General features: G+C 33.1%; 1 protein-coding gene across 1 annotated transcript in view; it reads left to right on the forward strand.

The window, feature by feature from the left end:
- CCDC178 (coiled-coil domain containing 178) overlaps window positions 1-22,382 on the forward strand; it is a gene marked incomplete at both ends in the record, with an annotated part of 413,121 nt that overhangs the window by 53,574 nt on the left and 337,165 nt on the right. The window contains 3 exon segments of the mRNA XM_080821927.1: window positions 687-907; window positions 7,311-7,453; window positions 19,871-20,024. Of these exon segments, the coding sequence (XP_080678053.1) occupies window positions 687-907; window positions 7,311-7,453; window positions 19,871-20,024 (518 nt within the window).

Consider the following 22,382-nt stretch of genomic DNA (forward strand, 5'->3'; position numbering starts at 1 on the left):
GAGGACGGAGTGTGAAGACAGTTGTGTCCCATAGAAATGCTTACAAGGTTCTTCTACTATGGAAGAAGACCTTAGCAATAATGCAATGTTAAATCTTCTAATTTGGGTTTGCATTTAGTCATGTGAATTAATGTTATTTACTACAATAGTGCTTTGTAACAAATCACCTTGGAACTCAGTGGCTTACAACAATAAGCATTTTTTAATATAAGCTGTCCTATTTGTAATAATTTTCAATTGATTTTTTTGTGTTTTGATATATAATTGTATCAACAGAAAATAGTAATTATTTTTTCCTTTTCCTTTCTGACATTTATAACTCCTATCGCATCATTTTACTTCTAGATAATTTTAGAAGGCCTCTACTCTTGCAGTTTTTCTCATTTTGTAGTTCATAGAATAGTTATACATAACCCAGTATATAGGTTGGTTGTAATAGGCAGGATTCATACTAGAATACTTTTTAGCTTATAAAACATATATTTTAATCCCTTTGATGATAAATGATAAAAGCAATATATTTTATAATGCACCACTAAGATAACTTATATTAAATTTAGTAAGCTTTATGGATAGGTAATTTCTGAATCCAAGATATTTCATATGTCTCTATTATCAAATAAAGGTTTCTTTCTGGAGTTCTTATTTTAAAATCAGATTTTCTTTTGTTATTATTGTATGTCTAGAACATGAGGCCTATTTGGGAGATATTGTAGAATTACAGTGGCATCTTGAAGATAAAGCTTATCAACGGAAACATTTTGAGGAACAAAAGGCAAAATTAGAAGAAGTTAATGCAAAGCTTCAAGCAGACATAGACTACATGAATAAATTTGGTCCTCTAATTAACTCAAAACAGAACCAAGAACTTGAAGCTCTGAAAGAATTTCAAACAAAAAAATTTGAGGTAAATGAATAAATGAATGGATATGCATTTTATAGATTATTACTAAGTTGTACAAAATATTTCAGCTATAAGAAGTTAATATCTTTAAATGTTTCATTTTAACTGAAAATTAACCTACTATTAATTTCCTAAAGGAACTATTAAACTACACATAATACAATCAATTGATACTCATTTAAACTGTTTCATCTTCTGTTTTATACTTAGGAGCATTAATAGTCAACCTACTAATAGAATTTTGGAGATTTAGAACAACATGATAATTTTTGAAGTTGTAAATCAAACTGGGAGAGAATGCAAGCAGAATATATCAGTCAGTTTTATTGTTGATGGTAATAAACTATAAAATCTTTTCAATGATAATTAACATTTAACTCTCCCATTGTGGGATTGTGTTATAGAAAAATAAATTATTTATACCTGCCACTGAATGAGCAAATTTAACTCGTATTTGTTTTTTATTATTTTAAAGTAAATAGAGTTGTTATGTGTGTCCTATATTCTCAACGATTCCACTTTCCTTCCTCACTCTCTAAAGATAACCTTATCAGGAAAATCTGTTTCGAGGTGAATTTTGTATATTTATGTATATATTTAAGCCCAATGCGTGGTTTTGTTTGTTTGTTTTTCAAATAGTATCAACCGTTGTAAAAGTTTCTGCAAGTTGTTTTTTTTAATCTGACATTGTTTTAGAGGTCAAGCTACTGTTCATTCATTTTACTTGCTGTTTTGGATTTGACATCAAAAATAAAGCTAACAAAAGCAAAAATAAACAAGTGGGGATACATCAGTCTAAAAATCTGCATGACAAGAGGAACCATCAACAAAATGAAAGACAATCTACTGAATGGGAGAAAATATTTGCAAATCATATATCTGATAAGGGGTTAATATCTGAAATAAAGAACTTCATACAACTCAACACCAAAATAAAACAATATGACTTAAAATTGGGCTGAAGATCTAAATAGGTATTTTTCCAAAGAAGACATAACAGATAACCCAACAAGTACATGAAAAGGTTGTCAATATCACTAATCATCAGGGAATGCAAATCGAAACCACAGTGAGAGATCATCTTATACTTGTCAGAATGGCTATTATCAAAAAGACAAGAAGTAAAAAGTGTTGGCAAAAATGTAGAGAAAAAGGAACCCTTGTATGCTGAATATGTAAATTGGTGCAATCACTGTGGAAAACAGAATGGAGGTTTCTCAGCAAATTAAAATGGAACTGTTGTATGACTCAGCAGTTCCACTTCTGGATACTTATCAGAGGAAAAAACACAAACTGAAAAGATGTGTGCACCCACATGTTCATTGCTGCATTATTTACCATAGCCAAGATATTGAAACAACCTAAGTGTCCATCAATGGATGAATGGATAAAGAAGATGTGGTATAGGGGTGTGGGTGTGTGTGTGTGTGTGTGTGTGTGTGTGTATACATACTACATGTGGATATATATTAGTGTATACATATACACACATGTGTATACACTAATATATACATATGTATATATACATGTGTATACAATAATATATACACATATGTATATATACATATGTGTTATATATATACACATGTGTGTGTATATATACATATACACACATACATACATGCACACACACATAATGGAATATTACTGACTTAAAAAAACTCACTTATTACTCACTTAAAAAAAGAGTGAAATCTTGCCATTTGCAACAACAGGGATGGACCTTGAGGACATTATTTAAGTGAAGTAAGTTAGACAGAAGAACACAAATACCATGTGATCTCACTTATATGTGGAATCAAAAGAAAAAAAAAAACAAATAAAAAAAACAGTTTCATGGGACGCCTGGGTGGCTCAGTTGGTTAAGCCGCTGCCTTCGGCTCAGGTCATGATCCCAGGGTCCTGGGATCGAGTCCCGCATCGGGCTCCTTGCTCGTCAGGGAGCCTGCTTCTCTCACTGCCTCTGCCTGCCTCTTGGCCTGCTTGTGTGTACTCTCTCTCTGGCAAATAAATAAAATATTTAAAAAAAAAAACAAAAACAGTTTCATGATAGAACAGATTGGTGGTTGCCTGATGCAGGGTTTAGAAGATGACTGGAAAGTGAGTCAAAAAGTACAATCTTCTATTTATAAAATATGTAAGTCATGGGGATTTAATGTACAGCATATTGACTATAGTTAGTACTATTGTATTATATATTCAAAAATTGCTAAGACAGTACATCTTAAAAGTTCTCATCACAAGAAAAAAACTCTAGCTATGTATGGCAATGGATGTTAACTAGACTCACTGTGGTGATAATTTCACAATATATAGAAATATTGAATAATTATGTTTTATACCTGAAATTATTGTATATTAAGTGTACCTCAATAAAAAAATGAAAACCTTTTATGTGCCAAAGGACACTATTAATATCTGATGAAAAGTTAATATCCAAAATATGTACAGAACTTACATAACACCAAAAAATAAGTAATACAATTAAAAGATGGGCAGAGGACCTGAAAATACATTTTTCCAAAGAAGAAAAGATATGTGAAAAGATGGTTAACATCTCTAATCATCAGGGAAGTGTAAATCAAAACCACAATGAGATATCACCTTACACCTTTCAGAATAGCTAGAACCAACAAGACAAAAAGTAGCAAGTGTTGGCAAGGATATGGAAAAAAAAAGAACCCTCATGCACTGTTGTGGGTATGTAAGTTGGTGCAGCCACTGTGGAAAACAGTATGGAGGTTCCTCAAAAATTAAAAATAGAAATGCCGTATGACCCAGTAATTCCACTACTGGGGTTTTACCCAAGTAAAACAAAACCACTAATTTGAAAAGATATATGTACCCCTTTTTTATTGCAGGATTTTTACAAAAGCCAAGACATGGAAACAACATCAGTGTCCTTCGACAGGTGAATGGATAAAGAAGATGTGGTGTACATATATATACAATAGAATATTACTCAGCCATAAAATATGACAAAATCTTGCCATTTGTGCAAACATGGATGGACCTCTAGAGGATATAATGCTAAGTGAAATAAATCAATCAGACAAATACTATATGATTTCACTTATGTGTAGGATCTGAAAAACAAAAATTAGGTATAGACCTATAAATACAGAGAAAAGATGATGTTTGCCAGGGGAGGAAGTGGATGGATAGGCAAATGGATGGAGAGAAATGGGAGGTACAAGCTTCCAGTTATGGAATAAATAAGCCACTGGGATAAAAGGTACAGCATAACAAGGGCACCTGGATGGCCCAGTCAGTCAAGTGTCCGACTCTTGATTTTGGCTCAGGTGTTGATCTCAGGTTTGTGAGATTGAGCCCCGTGTCAAGCTCCACACTCAGTGCAGAGTCTGCTTGAGATTCTCTCTTCCTCTCCCTCTGTCCATCCCATGCTTTCTCTCTCTCTGTCAGATAAATAATTTTTTTTAAAGGTACAGATTAGGCAATATAGTCGATGATACTGTATTAGTGTTATATGATGACAGATGGTAGCTACACTTGGGGTGAGCACAGTGTAATGTATGGGATTTGTTGAATCACTGTCTTATACTTCTGAAACTAATTTTCGTGTCAACTGTGTGTCAATGAAAAAAGTAAAAAAGATACTATCAGAAAAGTAAAAAATATATGCCTATAGAATGAGAAAAAATATTGCAAATTATACATTTCAGAAGGGTATTGTACCTAGAATATATAAAGAACTTTTTAAATTCAACAACCCAAGACAAACAACCAAATCAAAAATTGGCAAAGGACTTGAATAGATATATCTCCAAGCACATACAAATAGGCAAGAAACATTTTTTTTTTTTTTTGGTTTGTGAAAAGACAATTTTATTTATTATGGTCAAAGGTGGCCATTGTCTGATGTGTTTATTTATAAGACTTCCAAGAAAAGCATTAATATAAAACATTATACTAATGCAAAACTAGAATCTGGTTTTCTATCTGTTAAAATAAATACATAATTTTGGACTATTGATCTGCCCTTAAAAGAAGTTATTAAAGATATACTTTTCCTTGTGTCATCTGCCTAGATTACAGAGATTCCTTGTCCTACTAAAATAACTCTCTATGCTTTATTTTATTATATCCTTGATTATTTAAGTAAACAAGTTCCTCACTTAGGAAAGACTATGGTTCTTTAAAAATCATATTACTTAAAAAAATATGTTATTGTCACTTTGGTTAAACTGGCAATGAAGTATTACTGCACAGCAACCCATGATCCTATATTAATCAAGTGTTCAAATCTCCCAACAACTTTTGATACTTAGGCAACAAACATTTAACAAGATAGATGCTCAACATCATTAGTTATTAGGGAAATGCAAACCAAAACTACAGTGAGATACACTTACAGCCATTAGGATGGTAATAAATATAAAACAGAAAATAACAAGTTTTAGTGTCTATGCGAAGAAATTGGAACTGTGGCACCTTGCTGGTGAGAATGTAAAATGGTTGCAGATGCTGTGGAAAAGATGCTTGCATTTCCTCAAAGAGTTTATCACAGAATACCATATGCTCTAGGAATTATACTCTGAGGTATATACTCCAAAGAACTGAAAACTGATAACCAAGAAACAAAAACAAATGTACATAAATGTTCATGGCAGCAGTGTTTGTATTAGCCCAAGGTGGAAACAACCCGATGTCCATCACCTGATTAATGACTAAATAAAATGTGATATATCTATACCATAGGAAGAAATTTTAAAAAATGAAATACTGTTATATGTCACAACATAAATCAACTTTGAGACATTATACTAAATAAGAAGCTAAAAACAAAAGATCACATCTTGGGGCACCTGGGTGGCTCAGTGCGTTAAGCCTCTGCCTTTGGCTCAGGTCATGATCTCAGGGTCCTGGGATTGATCCCTGCATTGGGCTCTTTGCTCAGCAGGGAGCCTGCTTCCCTCTCTCTCTCTCTCTCTCTCTCTCTGCTGCTCTGCCTACTTGTGATCTCTCTCGGTCAAATAAATAAGTCTTTTAAAAAAATCACATTCTGTATAATTTCATTTATATGAAATATCCAGAACAGATAAATCCATAAAACAAAACAGATTAGTGATTGCTAGGGGCCAGAGGAAGTATAGTGTAGTGTTTTATTTATAGTCCTTTATCATATAACTTTATTTTATTTTATTTTATTCTGCTGTCTTGACTCAGTTTTGAGGTCCTGGCTAGAGATATGCTAAAAAAAAAAAAAAACACAAAAAACAAAAAAAAACTGCTTAAAGGACTGAAGGCCTCTAGTCAGCGTGTGCTTGAGCCCTACTGCATATCTTGCAAATTGCAGGTAATTGCAAATCAAGCTCCAAGGTTCTGTGTTGCCTCCAAATTCTGCAAGCAGCCCAGCCTCATAACGCCACAGAGCCACAAGAGTATTATCCACATCAATTGGAGTATCAATGGCAGAAGTATATAACAGTGCCACACAAACCCAACTCAAGAGCTTGCCTTGGAGATGAATTTGTCCATATGATGTAACCTGGTTCCCAACATGGAGACCATCACCCCAGCAATGCCCACAGTTACCTCTTCTAAAGGCACTGAGAAGTTGGACATGGTCTATTTGATATTAGGAATTCTCTTACGTTCTCTTTGCTTAGCTCATCATTCTGGTGTGTTCCTTGCTCTCTACTAAAATGTATGTGACTACACTCCTATGCCTGAAGGATAATCTTGTAGAGGTTACTACTACCTGTGCTATTCAAAAAATTAATGAACATTATTGCTTTTTTCAGGAGGCAATTGCTTTATTTCAGTCTACCAATTGACCCACTGGGGAGAGGACTGTTCACTCCCCATTGCCTTGTACTTCCTTCCCTCGGGCTTTTCAGCAGGAGGTCCAGACTACAACCACCTCTTCTCTAGGTTGACAGAGAATGGAGAAATGGAGAGGGAAGGGAGAATGTTTATATTTGACAATTAATAAAAACAATAAAAATGGAATATTTTGGACCCTTTCATTAAGATAATAATGGTTATTCCCGAGAGGATTACAGTTGATTTCACATATTTTTTTCATTTGTGTTTTCTGGTTTTTCTACAGTAAAGTATTATTTCAACAATAAAAACAATAAAAAGTAATGATTCTTTTGTAGGTTAAAAAATCAATATTTTATTTTGCTCATGTCACCTGGAATATTGAATGTTTTTCTTCAATACCTTTTATGCATCCCTCGTATTGATGTTTTTCAGGCTAATGGAAACCTAAAAATTTACTGTGCCAAACAGAGTAATATGGGAAGAAAATTGATGTAAAGAACTTTTTCTTTAGATCAAAACTACCTAAATTTAAGTCCTATCTCTGATTTTTCTCTTGCCCAATTCTTTTAATTACCCATTAAGTTCATGTATTAACAAAAATAGTTTTCATTTCTAGGCAACAGAATTATACAAACAAACTCATGAAGAACTTGAAGAAGCTATAGAAAATGTTGAAAATGCCAAATTGAATGTTAAACAAATTAGACAAAACATGGAGCAAGACATTCATAATGATGAAACAACCATAGAAGCCTACAAGTAAGAATTTTTCACTAACGCTGCTTATAGCATTTAGAACAAAAATATTGATTAAAATGTAATTTATGTTCCTGTATTAAAAATTCAGGTAAAGAGAATGAATCTCAATAACCTGTATTTATCTTATGACCAAGTTTATATATAAATTAAGATATGTCTTTTACATATGTAATATACATATGTATAGATTCCTGAAGTACTGTTTTTCTGTCATTTTATTTATAGGTTTTTTAAAATTTTAATTCCAGTATTGTTAAGACACAGTATTATATTATTTTCAGGTGTACAGTATAGTGATTTAACAGTTCTGTACATTACTTAGTGCTCATCATGATAAATGTACTCTTTAATCTCCATCCTCTATTTCACCCATCTCCCCCCCACCCAATATCCCCTCCGGTAACCATTAGTTCTCCGTTCTCTGTAACCAGTCTATTTCTTGATTTGTCTCTCTATTTGCTCTCCCCCCCCAACTTTGCTCACTTGTTTTGTTTCTTAAATTCCACATATGAGTGAAATCAAGTGTTTCTTGTCTTTGACTGACTTATTTTGCTTAGCATGATACTCTGAACTCTAGCCATGTTGTTGCAAATGGCAAGATTTCATTCCCTTTTTGTGGCTGAATAATATTCCATTCTATATGTACACCATATCTTCTTTATCCATTGATAAATCAGTGGACAATTGTGCTGCTTCCATAATTTGGCTACTATGTATAATGTAGCAATAAACATAGGGGTGCATGTATCACCTTGAATTAGTGTTTTCATATTTTGGGGGGAAATAACCCAGTAGTACAATTACTGGATCATAGGATAGTTCTATTTTTAACTTTCTGAGGAACCTCTGTACTATTTTCCATGGTGGCTCCACCAGTTTGCATTCTCACCAAGAGTGCACAAAGGTTTCTTTTTCTCCATATTCTTGCCAACACCTGTTGTTTCTTGTGTTTTTGATTTTAGTCATTCTGACAGGTATAAGGTGATATCCCATTGTAGTTTTGATTTTCATTTCCTTGATGATGAGTGATGTTGAGCATCTTTTCATGTGTCTATTGGTCATCTGGATGTCTTCTTTGGAGAAATGTCTATTGGTGTCTTCTGCCCATTTTTTAATTGGATTATTTGTTTTTTGGGTGTTGAGTTCTGTCAGTTCTTCATATATTTTGCATATTAACCCTTTGTCAGATATGTCATTTGCAAACATCTTCTCCCATTCAACAGATTGCCTTTTAGTTTTTTTGATTATTTCCTTCACTGTGCAGAAGCTTTTTGTTTTGATGTAGTCTCAATAGTTTATTTTGTTTTTATTTCCCTTACCTCAGGAGATCTATCTAGACAAATGTTGCTATGGCCAGTGTCAGAGAAATTACTGCTTGGGCTCCCTTCTAGGACTTTTATGGTTTCAGGTCTTACATTTAGGTCTTTGATCCATTTTGAATTTATTATTGTGTATGGTGTAAGAAAGTCATCCAGTTTCATTCTTTCACATGTAGCTGTCCAGTTTTTCTACCACCATTTGTTGAAGAGACTTTTTTGTCCCCGTTGTATATTCCTTCCTCCTTTGTCAAAGAATAATCGACCATATAATTGCAGATTTATTTCTGGGTTTTCCACTTTGTTCCATTGATTTATATGTCTGTTTTTGTGCAGTACTGCACTGTTTTGATTGCTACAGCTTTGTAGTATAGCTTGAAGTCCAGAATTGTGATGTCTCCAACTTTGCTTTTCCTTTTCAAGATTGCTTTAGCTTTTTGGAGTCTTTTTTGTTCCCTATAAATTTTAGAATTGCTAGTTCTAGTTCTGTGAAAAATGCTGTTGGAATTTTAATAGGGATTTCATTTAACGTGTAGATTGCTTTGGGTAGTATAGACATTTTAACAATATTTGGTTTTCCTATCCATGAGCATGGAATATCTGTCCATTTCTTTGTGTCATTTTCAGTTTCATCAGTGTCATAATTTTCAGAGTATAGATCTTTCACTTCTTTGGTTAAGTTTATTCTTAGTTATCTTATTATTTTTGGTACAGTTATAGATGGGATAATATTCTTAATTTATCCTTTTTCTGCTTCATTATTAGTGTATAGAAATATATGTTAACTACCTAGAGTTTAAATAAAATCTGAAACAAGAAAAAAAAAAGAAATGCAACAGATTTCTCCACATTGATTTTGTATACTGTGACTTTACTGAATTCATTTATCAGAACTAGTAAGTGTTTTGGTGGAGTCTTCAGGCTTTTCTATATATTGTATCATGTTATCTGCAAATAGTGAAAGTTTTACTTCTTCCTTAAAAATTTGAATGCCTTTTATTTCTTTTTGTTGTCTGATTGTTATGGCTTGGACTTCCAGTACTATGTTGAATGAAAGTGGTGAGAGAGGACATCCTTGTCTTGTTCCTGACCATATGTGAAAAGTTGTTTTTCCCTAATGAGTATGATGGTCGCTGTGGGTTTTTCTTATAAAACCTTTATTGTGTTGAGGTATGTTCCCTCTAAACCTCCTTTGTTGAGAGTTTTTATCATGCATGATGTTGTACTTTGTCAAATGCTTTTTATGCTTCTATTGAAAAGATTTTTGTACTTCTTTTTATACCCTTATACTTTTTATACATTTATAATGTGATGCATCATACTGATTGATTTTTTAATATTGGACCACCCTTGCATCCTGAGAATAAATTCCACTTGATCATGGTAAATGGCTTTTTTTTTTTTTTACTGTATTGTTGGATTTGGTTTGCTAGTATTTTATTGAGAACTTTTGCATGTATGTTTATCAGTGATATTGGTCTGTAATTCTGTTTGGTTTTTTGGGGTAGGGATGGATTTGACTGATTTTTATGGATACACTTTTTTGGATTTATTTATTTATTTATTTATTTATTGGTGCCTTTATTTGTCATTGGTATTAGGGTAATGCTGGCCCCACAGGATGAATTTGGAAGTTTTTCTTCCTCTTCTATTATTTTTTTCAATAGTTTGAGAAGATTAGATATTCACTGTTCTTTAAATGTTTGGGAGAATTGACCTCTGAAACTGTCTGGCCTTGGACTTTTGTTTGTTGGGAGTTTTTTAATTACTGATCTAATTTCATTTCTGTTAATCAGTCTGTTCAAATTTTTTATTTCTTCCTGATTCAGTTATGATAGGTTATATATTTCTAGGAATTTATCCATTTCTTCTAGGTTGTCCAATTTGTTGGCATATAATTTTTCATAATATTCTCATTCAGTTGTTTGTATTCCCGTGGTGTTTGTTGTTATTTCACCTCTTTAACTTGTAATTTTGTTTGAGTCCCCTCTCTTTTTTCTGCCTTTTGTTTGTTTGTTTGTTTTTGTTTTTGTTTTTTTGATGAGTCTGCCTGGAGGTTTATCAATTTTGTTGATCTTTTAAAAAAACAGCTCCTGGTTTCGTTGGTCTCTTCTACTGTTTTATTTGTTTCTCTATCATTTATTTCTGCCTTAGTCTTTCTTCTTTCTTTCTTTCTCCTGGTTTAAGTTTTGTTTGATATTCTTTTTCAAGCTCCTTTAGGTGTAAGTTTAGGTGGTTGGTTTGTTTGTTTCTAGCTTCTTGAGATAGGCCTGTAATGCTATAAACTTCCCTCTTCAAACCATTTTTGCTGCATCCCAAAGTTTTGGATCCTTTCGTTTTTATTTTCATTTGTTTCCATGTAATTATTCATTTCTTTTTTGATTTCTTGGTTGACCCATTCATTGTTTAGTAGTATGTTATTCAACCTCCATATATTTGTGGTCTTTCCAGATTTTTTTCTTGTGGTTGATTTCTAGTTTCATAGCATTGTGGTCAGAAAAGATGTATAGTATCACTTAAATGTTTTTTTAATTTGTTGAGACTTGTTTCATAGCCTAACACGTCATCTATTTTGGAAAATATTTGTGTGCACTTGACTCGAAAAGAATGTGTATTTTGCTATTTTAGGATAGAATGTTAAGTCCATCTAATCCAGTATGTCATTCAAAACCACTGTTTCCTTGTTGATTTTCTGTTTGGATGATCTGTCCACAGATATAAGTGGAGTATTGAAGTCCCCTACTATTATTGTATTACTATCGATTAATTCCTTTAAGTTTTTTATTAACTTCTTTATGTATTTGTGTACTCCCATGTTGAGTATATAAATATTTACAATTGTTATATCTTCTTGGATTGTCCCCTTTATTATTTTATAGTATATTTCTTTGTCTCTTATTACACTCTTTGTTTAAAAGTCTATTTTGTCTGTTATAAGTATTGCTACCCCAGCTTACTTTTGATACCCATTTGCATGATAAATGTTTCTCTATCCCCTCACTTTTAATCTGCATGTGTCTTTAGCTCCAAAATGAGTCTCTGGTAGACAGCATATAGATGGATCTTATTTTTTATCTCTCCGTCACTCTGCCTTTCTTCTTGACTATTTAGTCCATCTATATTCAAAGTAATTATTGATAGATATGGATATAGTGCCATTTTGTTACTTATTTTGTGGTTGTTTTTGTAGTTTTTCTCTGATCTTTTCTTCTCTTGCTCTCTTTCATAGTTTATACTGTTTTTTTTGGGGAGGGGATTCCATTAGGTTTTTATATAACATTTTCTCCATATAGCAATGTAGATTAAGTTGATGGTTTCTTAAGTTGGAACCCATTCTTTACTCCTCTCTCCCCCAAGTTTTAGGTATATGGTGTCATATTTTTTGTCTTTTTATTTTGTAAATCCCTTGATTGATTTTTATGGATACACTTATTTTTTACTACTTTTGTGTTTTCTGTTTTCCATACTTTCACTTATGGTCTTTCCTTTCCACTCAGAGAGTCCTCCTTAATATTTCTTGTAGGGTTGGTTTCAGTGGTCATGACTCCTTTAGTTTTCCTTGGTCTGAGAAACTCTTTGTCTCTCCTACTATTTTGAATGATAGACTCTCTGGATAGAGTATTCTTGGCTGCAGATATTTCCCTGTCACCACTTTGAATATATCATTTTACTCCTTCGGGCCTGCAAAGTTTGTTGCTGAAACATGTGTTGATAGCCTCACAGGGTTTCCCTTGTATATAACTCCCTTGTTTTCACTTCCTACTTTTAAAATTCTTTCTTTATCACTACTTTTTGCCTTTTTAATTACTATGTGTCTTGGTGTGAACCTCCTTGGGTTGATTTTGTTGGGGTGATCTCTATGCCCTCTGGATCTGGATATCTGTTTCCTTCCACAGAATAGGAAAGTTTTCAGGTATTCTTTTTTTAAATAAATTTTTTGCCCCTTTTATCTCTCTCCTTCTTCTGGGATCTCTATAATGCAAGTGTTAGTATGTTTGATGGAGTTTCTGAGTTCCCTAAGTCTATTCTTAATTTGTATAACTCTTTCTTCTCTCACTTTCTGAGCTTGATTGTTTTTCATTACTCATCCAAGTCATTCAAGTCATTAATTTGTTCCTCTCCTTCCTCTGCCTACTATATATTCTATTAAGTGTATTTTTAATTTCAATTATTGTAGTCTTCATCTCTGATTGGTTCTTTTTATCTCTTTGTTAAGGGTCCTCCCTGATGTTCTCCACTCTTTTCTCAAGCCCAGTGGTATCTTTATAATCATTATCTTAAATTTCTACTAGCCATATTACTTACATTGTTTCACTTAGGTCTCTTGCTGTGGTTTTGTCATATTCTTTCATTTGGGACATATTCCTCTGTCTCCTCATTTTGTCTAATTCTCCATATCTGTTTCTATATTAGGAAAGTAAGCTATGTTTCCTGCTCTTGCAGGTAATGGCCCTATGAGGACGAGGTCCTGCAGTGTTCCCCATGACCTGGCACTTCTGGAGTGTCTCTTATGTGTGTTGCCTATGCCCTGCTGTTGTGTTCTGGCCACTCTTTCCTTCAGTCCAGTCATTTGCAGAAATTCTCTTTGCTTTTTGTGGGCAATATTTGGTCCCAGCTAGATGAGGTGCATTTTAACAAGGTGCACACTGGTCTGCTTGCAAAATGAGACCTTCCAACCTTGCTCTTAGAATTCAGGTACCGCAGAATTCATGGGTAGGTAATGTGGTTTTGGCAGGGTTTGCACCAGTATTCTAGGGGAGGGACGCCATAGTGCAGCAACATGGCAAGCATGACTAGAAAGGATGGATCTGCTGTAGTTAGAGGGGTTAGGGCTTGGTACAGATAAGTAGGGAGCATTGTTGCTGTGCTGCTTCCTGTAGGTAACCGTGTGTTTATGCTGGGGGCAAGGGAGAGAAATGACACCTGCCAACTCTTTTATTTCTGGAGAGGTTTCCCTGCTATCCCTGCTCCTATGATACATGCTGTGAGATGAGTAAATAATTCTCCTTCCTGTATGCCCAGACATTTTTCAAACTGCTGCTTCTATGCTGTATCCTTGGTGGCTGTTTATCCTGCTCTGTCTTTAAGGGTGGGGACCGGGCTTCCTATTGCCCTCTAGGCTCTCCCATAGCAGAGGCTGCTGAGTTTTAAAATTCCAGGCTTAGGGGCGCCTGAGTGGTTCAGTAGGTTAACCATCTGCTTTGGGCTCAGGTCGTGACCCCAGGGTTCTGGGATGGAACCCTGTATCAGGCTTTCTGCTCAGCAGTTAGTCTGCTCAGCAGTGAGTCCACTTCTCCCTCTGCCTCTGTGCTCCCTCTTGCACTCTCTGTCTCTTGCTCTTTCAAGTAAATAATAAATAAAAATCTTTAAAAAGTAATACATGTATGTGTGTATATATGTGTGTGTGTGTGTGTGTGTGTGTGTGTGTGTGTGTATGTATATGAAAATCCAGTATTAGGATAGAAAAACTATAAAATCATATATGTTATATGTAAAGAAACTGCTGAGAGCATTATAAGAATAAATTGACTAGCATCAGGTTTTTAAATATTTCTGTGAGAAAATGATAGATTAAGCAGACCAAATTAAGTAAAACACTCCTTGTTATCACACTCCTGGTTGTTAGCAGGTTGATTTTCAAGGGTCGTTGGCCTAGATTGTGTCCTTGTCATGTGGGCTTCTCTATAGGGCACCTCAAAACATGGCAGCTAAATTCGTCAGAGCAAATAAGCAATAGAGCAAGAAAGTGCCAGCAAGACAAAAGTCACAGCTCTTACTACCTAATCATAAAGATGATATTCCATCACTTTTACTTTACTCTGTTTATTAGAAGAAACTCTCTGGATCTGGCCCACATGCAAGGGGAAGTGATTTTAGGAGAGAATATCAAAAGGCAGATATCACTGAAAGTCTTGTCAGAAGCTGCTTACCAACCACAGAGCTCTTGGGTAATTTGCACTTTTCATAGTTGGAGGTTTGTGGGGTAATACCTATGGCTTTCACAGTAGACCCAGAACACAACAGAATTATCTAGATAATATGCCAGAAGAAAGTCTTCAGAAGATTTGAAAATGTAGAAAATAGGAGAAGATGATCAAGAGGCATGGAAGATACAATAAGAAAAACTAATATGTGTTTGAGTCCTAGAAGTAATAGAAAATGGTACCAAGGTATTGTTTGAAAAGTTTATGGATTAATCTTTTATATATTAATTTATATAAATTTTAGATTCATATTATTTATATATTTATTTTTATATTAAATTTATTTATATAAATATTCATATATTATTTATATATTTATCTTTTATATTAATTTATAAAAGATTATATGTATATTATATAAAAGAAAATGCCCAGGGTTAATGATAATTATAATGCATAGATCAATAATACTGGAAGACTAACAAATCCCAACAGAATAAATAAAAATTGATCCACATTCAAAGTATCTTAATAAAATAAAATTAACAGACTTTCAAAATCAAGAGATGATCTTAAAAGCAAAGCATAGAATAGTTTCATAGCAATCAGTCAAAAGGTCAGTATATTTCTTAACAGCAAAAATGAAAATTAGATTATAGATATATTTAACATATTAAAGATCAATTAAAAATCAAGAACTCTATGAGAATAGAAAATATCCTTCAGGGGAGGCCTGGGTGGCTCAGTTGGTTAAGCTTCTGCCTTCAGCTCAGGTCATGATCCCAGTGCCCTGGTATCAAGTCCCGTTGGGCTCCCAGCTCAGTGGGGAGTCTGCTTCTCCGTCTCCCTCTGCTCCTCCCTGCCCTGCTTGTACTCTCTCAAATAAATAAAATCTTTAAAAATAAGTAAATAAAACAATAACAACAATATTCTCATGGGTTGTAAAAGTGAAATAGTTCACGACAACAATAAATATTTAATTCAGTGGCAATGTGATAACTACAGTAAAAATTTTCATAAGTCCTTTTCTTGTCTAGCATGTTAACAGTGTCTTTGGAACCTGATCATCTAAGTTTGTATGTGATAGTTAATAGAATTTCCTATAAAAGGAATAAGAACAAAATTATAACCACCAAACTAGAAAAGGAGAAAATAAACTAATGTGAAAGAAGACAAAAATAGAATAAGAAAATAAAACATTTGGGGGCAAATACATGGTGGTTTAAATCCCAATGTTTTGGTGACTTGTGAATATATTTAATGGTCCACCTTTAAAAATGTTTTCAACTGATAAAAAAAAATCCATCTACATAATGTGCACAACAGATGCATATAAAAATAAGGACTCAAAAATATTGAAATTTCAAAACTGAAAATATCTCCCAGATAGACATCAAAAAACAAACTAATGAAGCTATATTACTATCTTAATTGAGTTTAAGGCAAAAAGTATTCCAAGAATCAATTTACAATGATGAATAAGTTTAATCAACTCCCAGAAAGTTATAACAACTTTAAACATAAGAACGTGAGAGAACTTCAAAACATAAAGCAAAACCCAATGGCATTAAAAAAAAAAAAAAAGATGTAGGGAGACACATTGTTATAGCAGGTGATTTTACCACACTCTTCTCAATAGTAGGAAAAGTAGTAAAAATCAGTAGTGATAAGGAACAAGGTTTCTCAAACATCACCTTGGAAACTTTTAAAAATGCAGATTCTCATTAGTAGGACTGAATTGTGCCTGAGATTCTGCATTTTGTAGGAGCACCTAGGTAAAGCTGATGGTCCATAGACTGCACTTGAAATAGCAAGGAAATACAAAGATTAACCTTCATGATTAGTAAACTTGATCTAATGAAACAGTAACCAACAGTACATTCAATAAGTAGACTGCACTTGAAATAGCAAGGAAATATAAAGATAAGTTTTATGATTAGTAAACTTGACCTATTGAAACAGTAATCAGCAGTACATTCAATAAGTACATAAGGAATATTTACCAAAAAACCCCCCCAAAAATATATAAAAAACAACCCAAGTCACTGAGCCAAAAGTGAAGACTCAATAATTTTCAGTGGGTTGAAACTGTATGTTTCCTGACTAAACCACAAATTCAGCTAGAAAGTAGTAATAAAAAGACAAGTATAAAATAATAAATTCATCATGAAAATTTTTTAAATGTATTTTTCAATAACCCATGGATCAAAGAAGAAACCAAAATGCAAATTAGAAAATACATGTAACTGAGTGACATATAACAAATCTGGTGAGCTACAAGAGTGATTGACTTATTAAATAATAGACAATATTTAAAATATGCATTGTATGTGAGGAAATAAAAACATTAATGGGTATTACCTAGATAATAGAACTATGTGTAAATTTTGTGTTCTTCATTTTGCTTATATTTACTTGATTCCAGCTCCGCAATGAATATGATCATTAATCAATTTGAACGAATAAAAATTTTATTTTGATATACTAGACCATAAAGAATTTATAGTGAACAAGAGGAATGAGAAGAATATAATAAAACACAAATACATCAAGAATGTAATAAAAAATACTCCAATTACTAAAATGCAAAATGAAGTCTATATATATTTTTAAATACTCCCATTTTATTGGAAATCAAACAAATGCAAGTTGAAATACTTGGATGCTATTTATAATAATACATGGCTACATAATTTGGTTTTAATAATACCCCATGCTGGAGATTTTTTTTTAAATAGTCACTTTAACACATACATAGATAGCAGTTATATATACTTGTTATATATGTCTATAGGCAATTTGACAATATATATGAAGAACTTTAAAATGACACAGAGAGGCTGGGAAGATGGCAGGGTAGGAGGATGCTAAGCTTGTCTCCTTCCATGGGTACAACTAGATAACATTCACAATAGTGTAAATAACCCAGAAAATGACTTAAAGACTGGCAGAACAAACTCACAACTAAAGGTAGAGAAAAAAACACATCATGGAAGGTAGGAAGGGCATAGACAGGAATTTGGAACCAAACAGACCATGGCCATCCAAGGCAGGGAGGGAGCCAGTAGTGTGGAGAAGGACAAGAAACAGGCTATCATATGGGGAACTGGCAAGGGGTAGGTGGATCCCCATAACATTTGGCTTTGAAACCAACAGGGGCTGAATCTTGTGAGTTTTTAAAACCAGTGGGATTTAAGCCTGAAATTTTATTTTAATTTTACTTTTAATTTATTTTTTAAAAAAATTTTTAAAGATTTTATTTATTTATTTGAGAGAGCTAGAGCCAGGCAGCAGGAGCAGGGTGAGAGCGCAAGAACAGGAAGAAGAGCAGAGGGAGAAGCAGACTTCCTGCTGAGCAGGGAGTCGAATGTGGGGATCTGTCCCGGGACTCCATGACCAAGTATATTTTCTAAAATTCTACTGTAAGCATTAGAGGAGTTGTAAATGATTTGTTATATAAAATTTTAGAGATATGTTTATTCATGATTTTTTAATTTGTTGAGAATTAATATGCACACAGAAACATGATTATGTATGCTATCTAGTGTATACATTGATGATTTTTAAAATATGTGTTCATTCATGTAACCATGCCCCTGATTAAGTTATAGAGGCTTTTCAGCATACTGGAGATTTCTCTTGTTCTCTTTCCCAGTCTGTACCACTGCCCCCTTCTACCCCAAAGAGGTCATCTTCATTCTGACTTCTATCACCAGACTTAGTTTTTTGCCTGTTCTTGAAATCCATATGAATGGAAACATGCATATAGCATATGCTCTTTAGTATCTTGATTGCTTTACGTTGTAACTCTTAACAGGTAGAATGATTCTTCCCATTTTAATCTTCTAAGTTTATTCTGATTTATCAGATATGAGATTGATAAAATCTGAACAATTGGTGTCTAGGGGCACTAGTAGCAAAATCTACCCTGAAAAATCCTTAAAAAGCTGAGGAATTGGTGGCATCAAGTTTAGGAAATGGAGTAAGGAGACAACTAAAATAATATTTAGTTCCTAAATTCGATGACATTGGGCAGTTGTCCACTTCTTACTCGTCAAAGTCTGTAGTTCATTATCTGAACTGGGGGAAATAGATACTATTGAGAAAAGTGCTATGGTGAGCACTGTGAATTGTGTAAGACTGATGATTCACAGATCTGTACCCCTGAAGCAAATAATACATTATATGTTAAAAAAATTTTTTAAAGGAAAAAAAAAGAAAGTAATATAATCAAACATATATTTTGAATGCTGAGGTTCCCCACCTCTCATTATCTACTTCGCTTCTAGAATTCTGATAGGGAGACCTATACTCTCTAGACGTGGAAGGGTAAAGAAGAATCTTTTGCTTATTTCTTATTGTTTTAATTTTCATTTCCTTAATGAGGTTGTATCTTTCAGTTTCATTTGACTCTACTCCTAAAATCAGGGTTAGTGCATGAGAACCTGGGCTACTTCCAGGTGGAGTTATCTGTATTTCTTACTGATATTTTATGGAAATGATAACTTTGTCATTTTCTCACCATACTTTTTGTGTATATAAACTGTAACACCAGTATCAAAAGGGACTTCTATCTTTGGAATGTGTTTTCTACCTACCGGATAGGATATAGGATTATGTGGGTCACAGTTTAGCTCTGGCTTTCTTTGTGGAAGATCACATAAGATCAAAATACTTGGCAATTTATTTTTTGGTAAACCTATTGTTTTCCTAAGCTGCAGTTTCCTCCATTTTGCCTCTAAGACTGAGAAAGATAAAATAGTAAACTGGGGCTTTAATAATACGCAGTCTTTTCACTTCTACAACCTCTCTTCTTTTTTTCTCTTCCTTTTGTTTTGCCTTCCCATCCCTGTACTGCCTACCCTCTGAATCAAAGGTGTTTAGCTCTATCACCTGAAATTAAATCAAAAGGTGATTTATTTTAAATAATTTAGGAATCGCTTTTGTCTCATTTTTTCCCATTGGAAACATAAATACATCTGGTGAATTTTTTCTCACCATTTACTTCTTGATTCTAAATAGTACTTTTAAAAAGTTGCTTTGGGATAAGATAAATTTTAGGAAAAGGTAAATTCCATTGATTTGCATCAAAAACTAATCAGAAACTAATTTACATAAAATTTTAAACGTGATTTTCCTTTCATTGTGGATAAAACCAACCATGTTTTTCCTCTTAGGAGAGAGATAGAGAAACTTGACAATCTCTATCATCACTACTCTACAGCGGTACAAAATGTCAGTGTTAGTATTGAGGAGAACAAAGAAGCAGTGACTGAAGCACTGAAGGAAACAAAGTCATCAACCAAGGAACTATCTGATTTATCAAAAATGGTGGGTTTTCCAATTAAAAAATAAAAAAATACTGATTTTAGTTTTAAGCCATAGTTGTTAAAACTTACTGCCAGTAATGAAATAGCATTTAGACAATTATCTGTCTACGTTGGTCTTCTCTTACTACATAACAAATTACCACAATTTTAGCAGCTTGAAACAACACCCATTTACTATCTCAAGGTTTCTCTGGGTCAGGTCTTAGCTGGTTCCTGTGCTCTGGGTCTTCTAAAACTGAAATCAAACTATTAGCAACCCTACATTTCTTTCTGGAGACTCTAGGATTAATCTGTTGTCAAGCTCATTTCAGTTTTGGCAGGACTCAGGTTCTGTGCTTTTAGAACTGAAGTCATTGTTTCACTTGTGGCTGTCAGCCTGGGATCATTCTTAGCTTTCAGAGGCTGCTTGCATCCCAGGCTGGTGGTTCCCTTCATCTTTAAATCAGAAAGAGGGGGTTGAGTCCTCTCTGGCATGGTTTCACTCTGACCTGCCCTTATGACTCATTTTTCCTGCCTTCCTGTTCTCCCACATCTTATTCACCATAGTAAAGGAAATAATAGTAAAAGATAAAAATAAATAATACTATAGTACAAAGCAATAATACACACATTCTATACCATTTGGTATTCATTGGAATTAAAACTACATGTTTTTATTGCCAGTTTCTATTATAATATTTCTATCTATATACTCTTTAACTGTGTCTCATTAAATTTTTTTTTAAATTAATCCGTAATTAAGAGTGAGGCTAAGCATGTTTTAGTGGCTTTTTGGAGGTCATTTATATTTCCTTTTTTTGTGAAAAAGCTGCTTATGATTTTTCCCCATCTGTTGAATGATTATATTTTGACTTAATTTGTAAAAACTTGTATATTATTGATACTCAATATTTTAAAGTTACATATATTAAAAATATTTTTATCTAGTCTTATTTCATTTCTTTATGGTACTTCTGATGAAGAGAAACTTCAATTTAGTGTGGAAAAGTTATAAATACTTTCCTTCGACCTTTGTGCTTTTCTGAATTTAAGAGTTCTTTTTCCTACATTGAAGTCAAAAAATATTCTCTGATATTTTATTCTAAATGTTTTGAAGTTTGGCTTTCCATATTTACATGATGCTTCTAGATGAAATTATGTTTAAAATATTCAAAACTGATTTTTTCTTCTATCTTTTATTTATAAGTTTAAAAGTAAGAAACTATCTAGAATTTTAGGAATGCATATTTCATTTGCCACATGTGAAGCATAATCAATATGAAATTCATATATGGATATGGTGTGAAGTTGAGGTTCCAATTACATTTTTTTTCTTAAATAGAAAACAAATCGTTACAATATAAGTTATTGTATTTCTATATTAATATTCAGTGCCATCTCTGTCACATGTGAGGCTTCCATATTTGTGTGTATCTTTTCCATCTTTTTTTTTATTTACTTGGTTTACTTAACCATCTTTACCTCAGCTCTTTATGTCTATATGACTAAGCTTCTAATGATTTTTGATTATCTATTGTGAATCCCTCAGCCTTACCTTTCTTTATGAGTTTTAGGCTGTTCTTGACCTTTGTTCTTCTGTATAAATTTCAGTGTTATCTTATTCATTTCCTTCAGAAGTTTTATTGGAATTATGATTGGAATCATATTCATTTATGGATTGTATGATGGAAAAATGAGATCTTTATGATGGGGGTACCTAAACATAAACATGATCTATCTGTCCACTTATTTGGGTAGTTTTTCTAAATTGAACCTCAAGCAGTTTCCTTGGAACTTTGTAGAAGGCAAACTCTCTCTGGAAAATCAACCTGAGATTAGTCTTAGACAAATTAACTCATATCTCCACTGAATTTTAAAGTTATTTTTTAAAATAAAATTTTAATGTAATTCTGATTTATTTGTAAATAGTCTATATGGTAGGTACTATTTAAAATTTGTGAATATTTAATTTTTGTCCTACTACATGGGTAATTTGCATAAATATTTTATTTAGGAAAACTCCTTTCTCTGGTAGTGGGATGCAATCCTAAATAGGTTTTTTTAAACTGTGTAAACTGTGCTAATTTTTGTATTTTGTAAACTGTGCTAATTCTGTTATTTAAATCTTTTATATTTCTGATTTATTTTCTGATATAAATTACTGAGAACTGTATTAAAATGTTTCAATGTGATAGTGGATTTCTTTCTTATTGTTTCCATCTTTTGTTGTTGTTGCTTTCTGCTTTATATAATTTGTAACCATGTTTTAGATGAAACTAAGTTTAGAATGTTTAGAATTTAGTTTTTGCTTATGATATGCTTGATTTTTACATTTTTAAGCTATAAATTATTAGAAGTTTTGGAATGGATATTTCACTTA

The sequence above is a fragment of the Martes martes genome (assembly GCF_963455335.1).
Source record: "Martes martes genome assembly, chromosome: 13".
Taxonomy (NCBI): Eukaryota; Metazoa; Chordata; class Mammalia; order Carnivora; family Mustelidae; genus Martes; species Martes martes.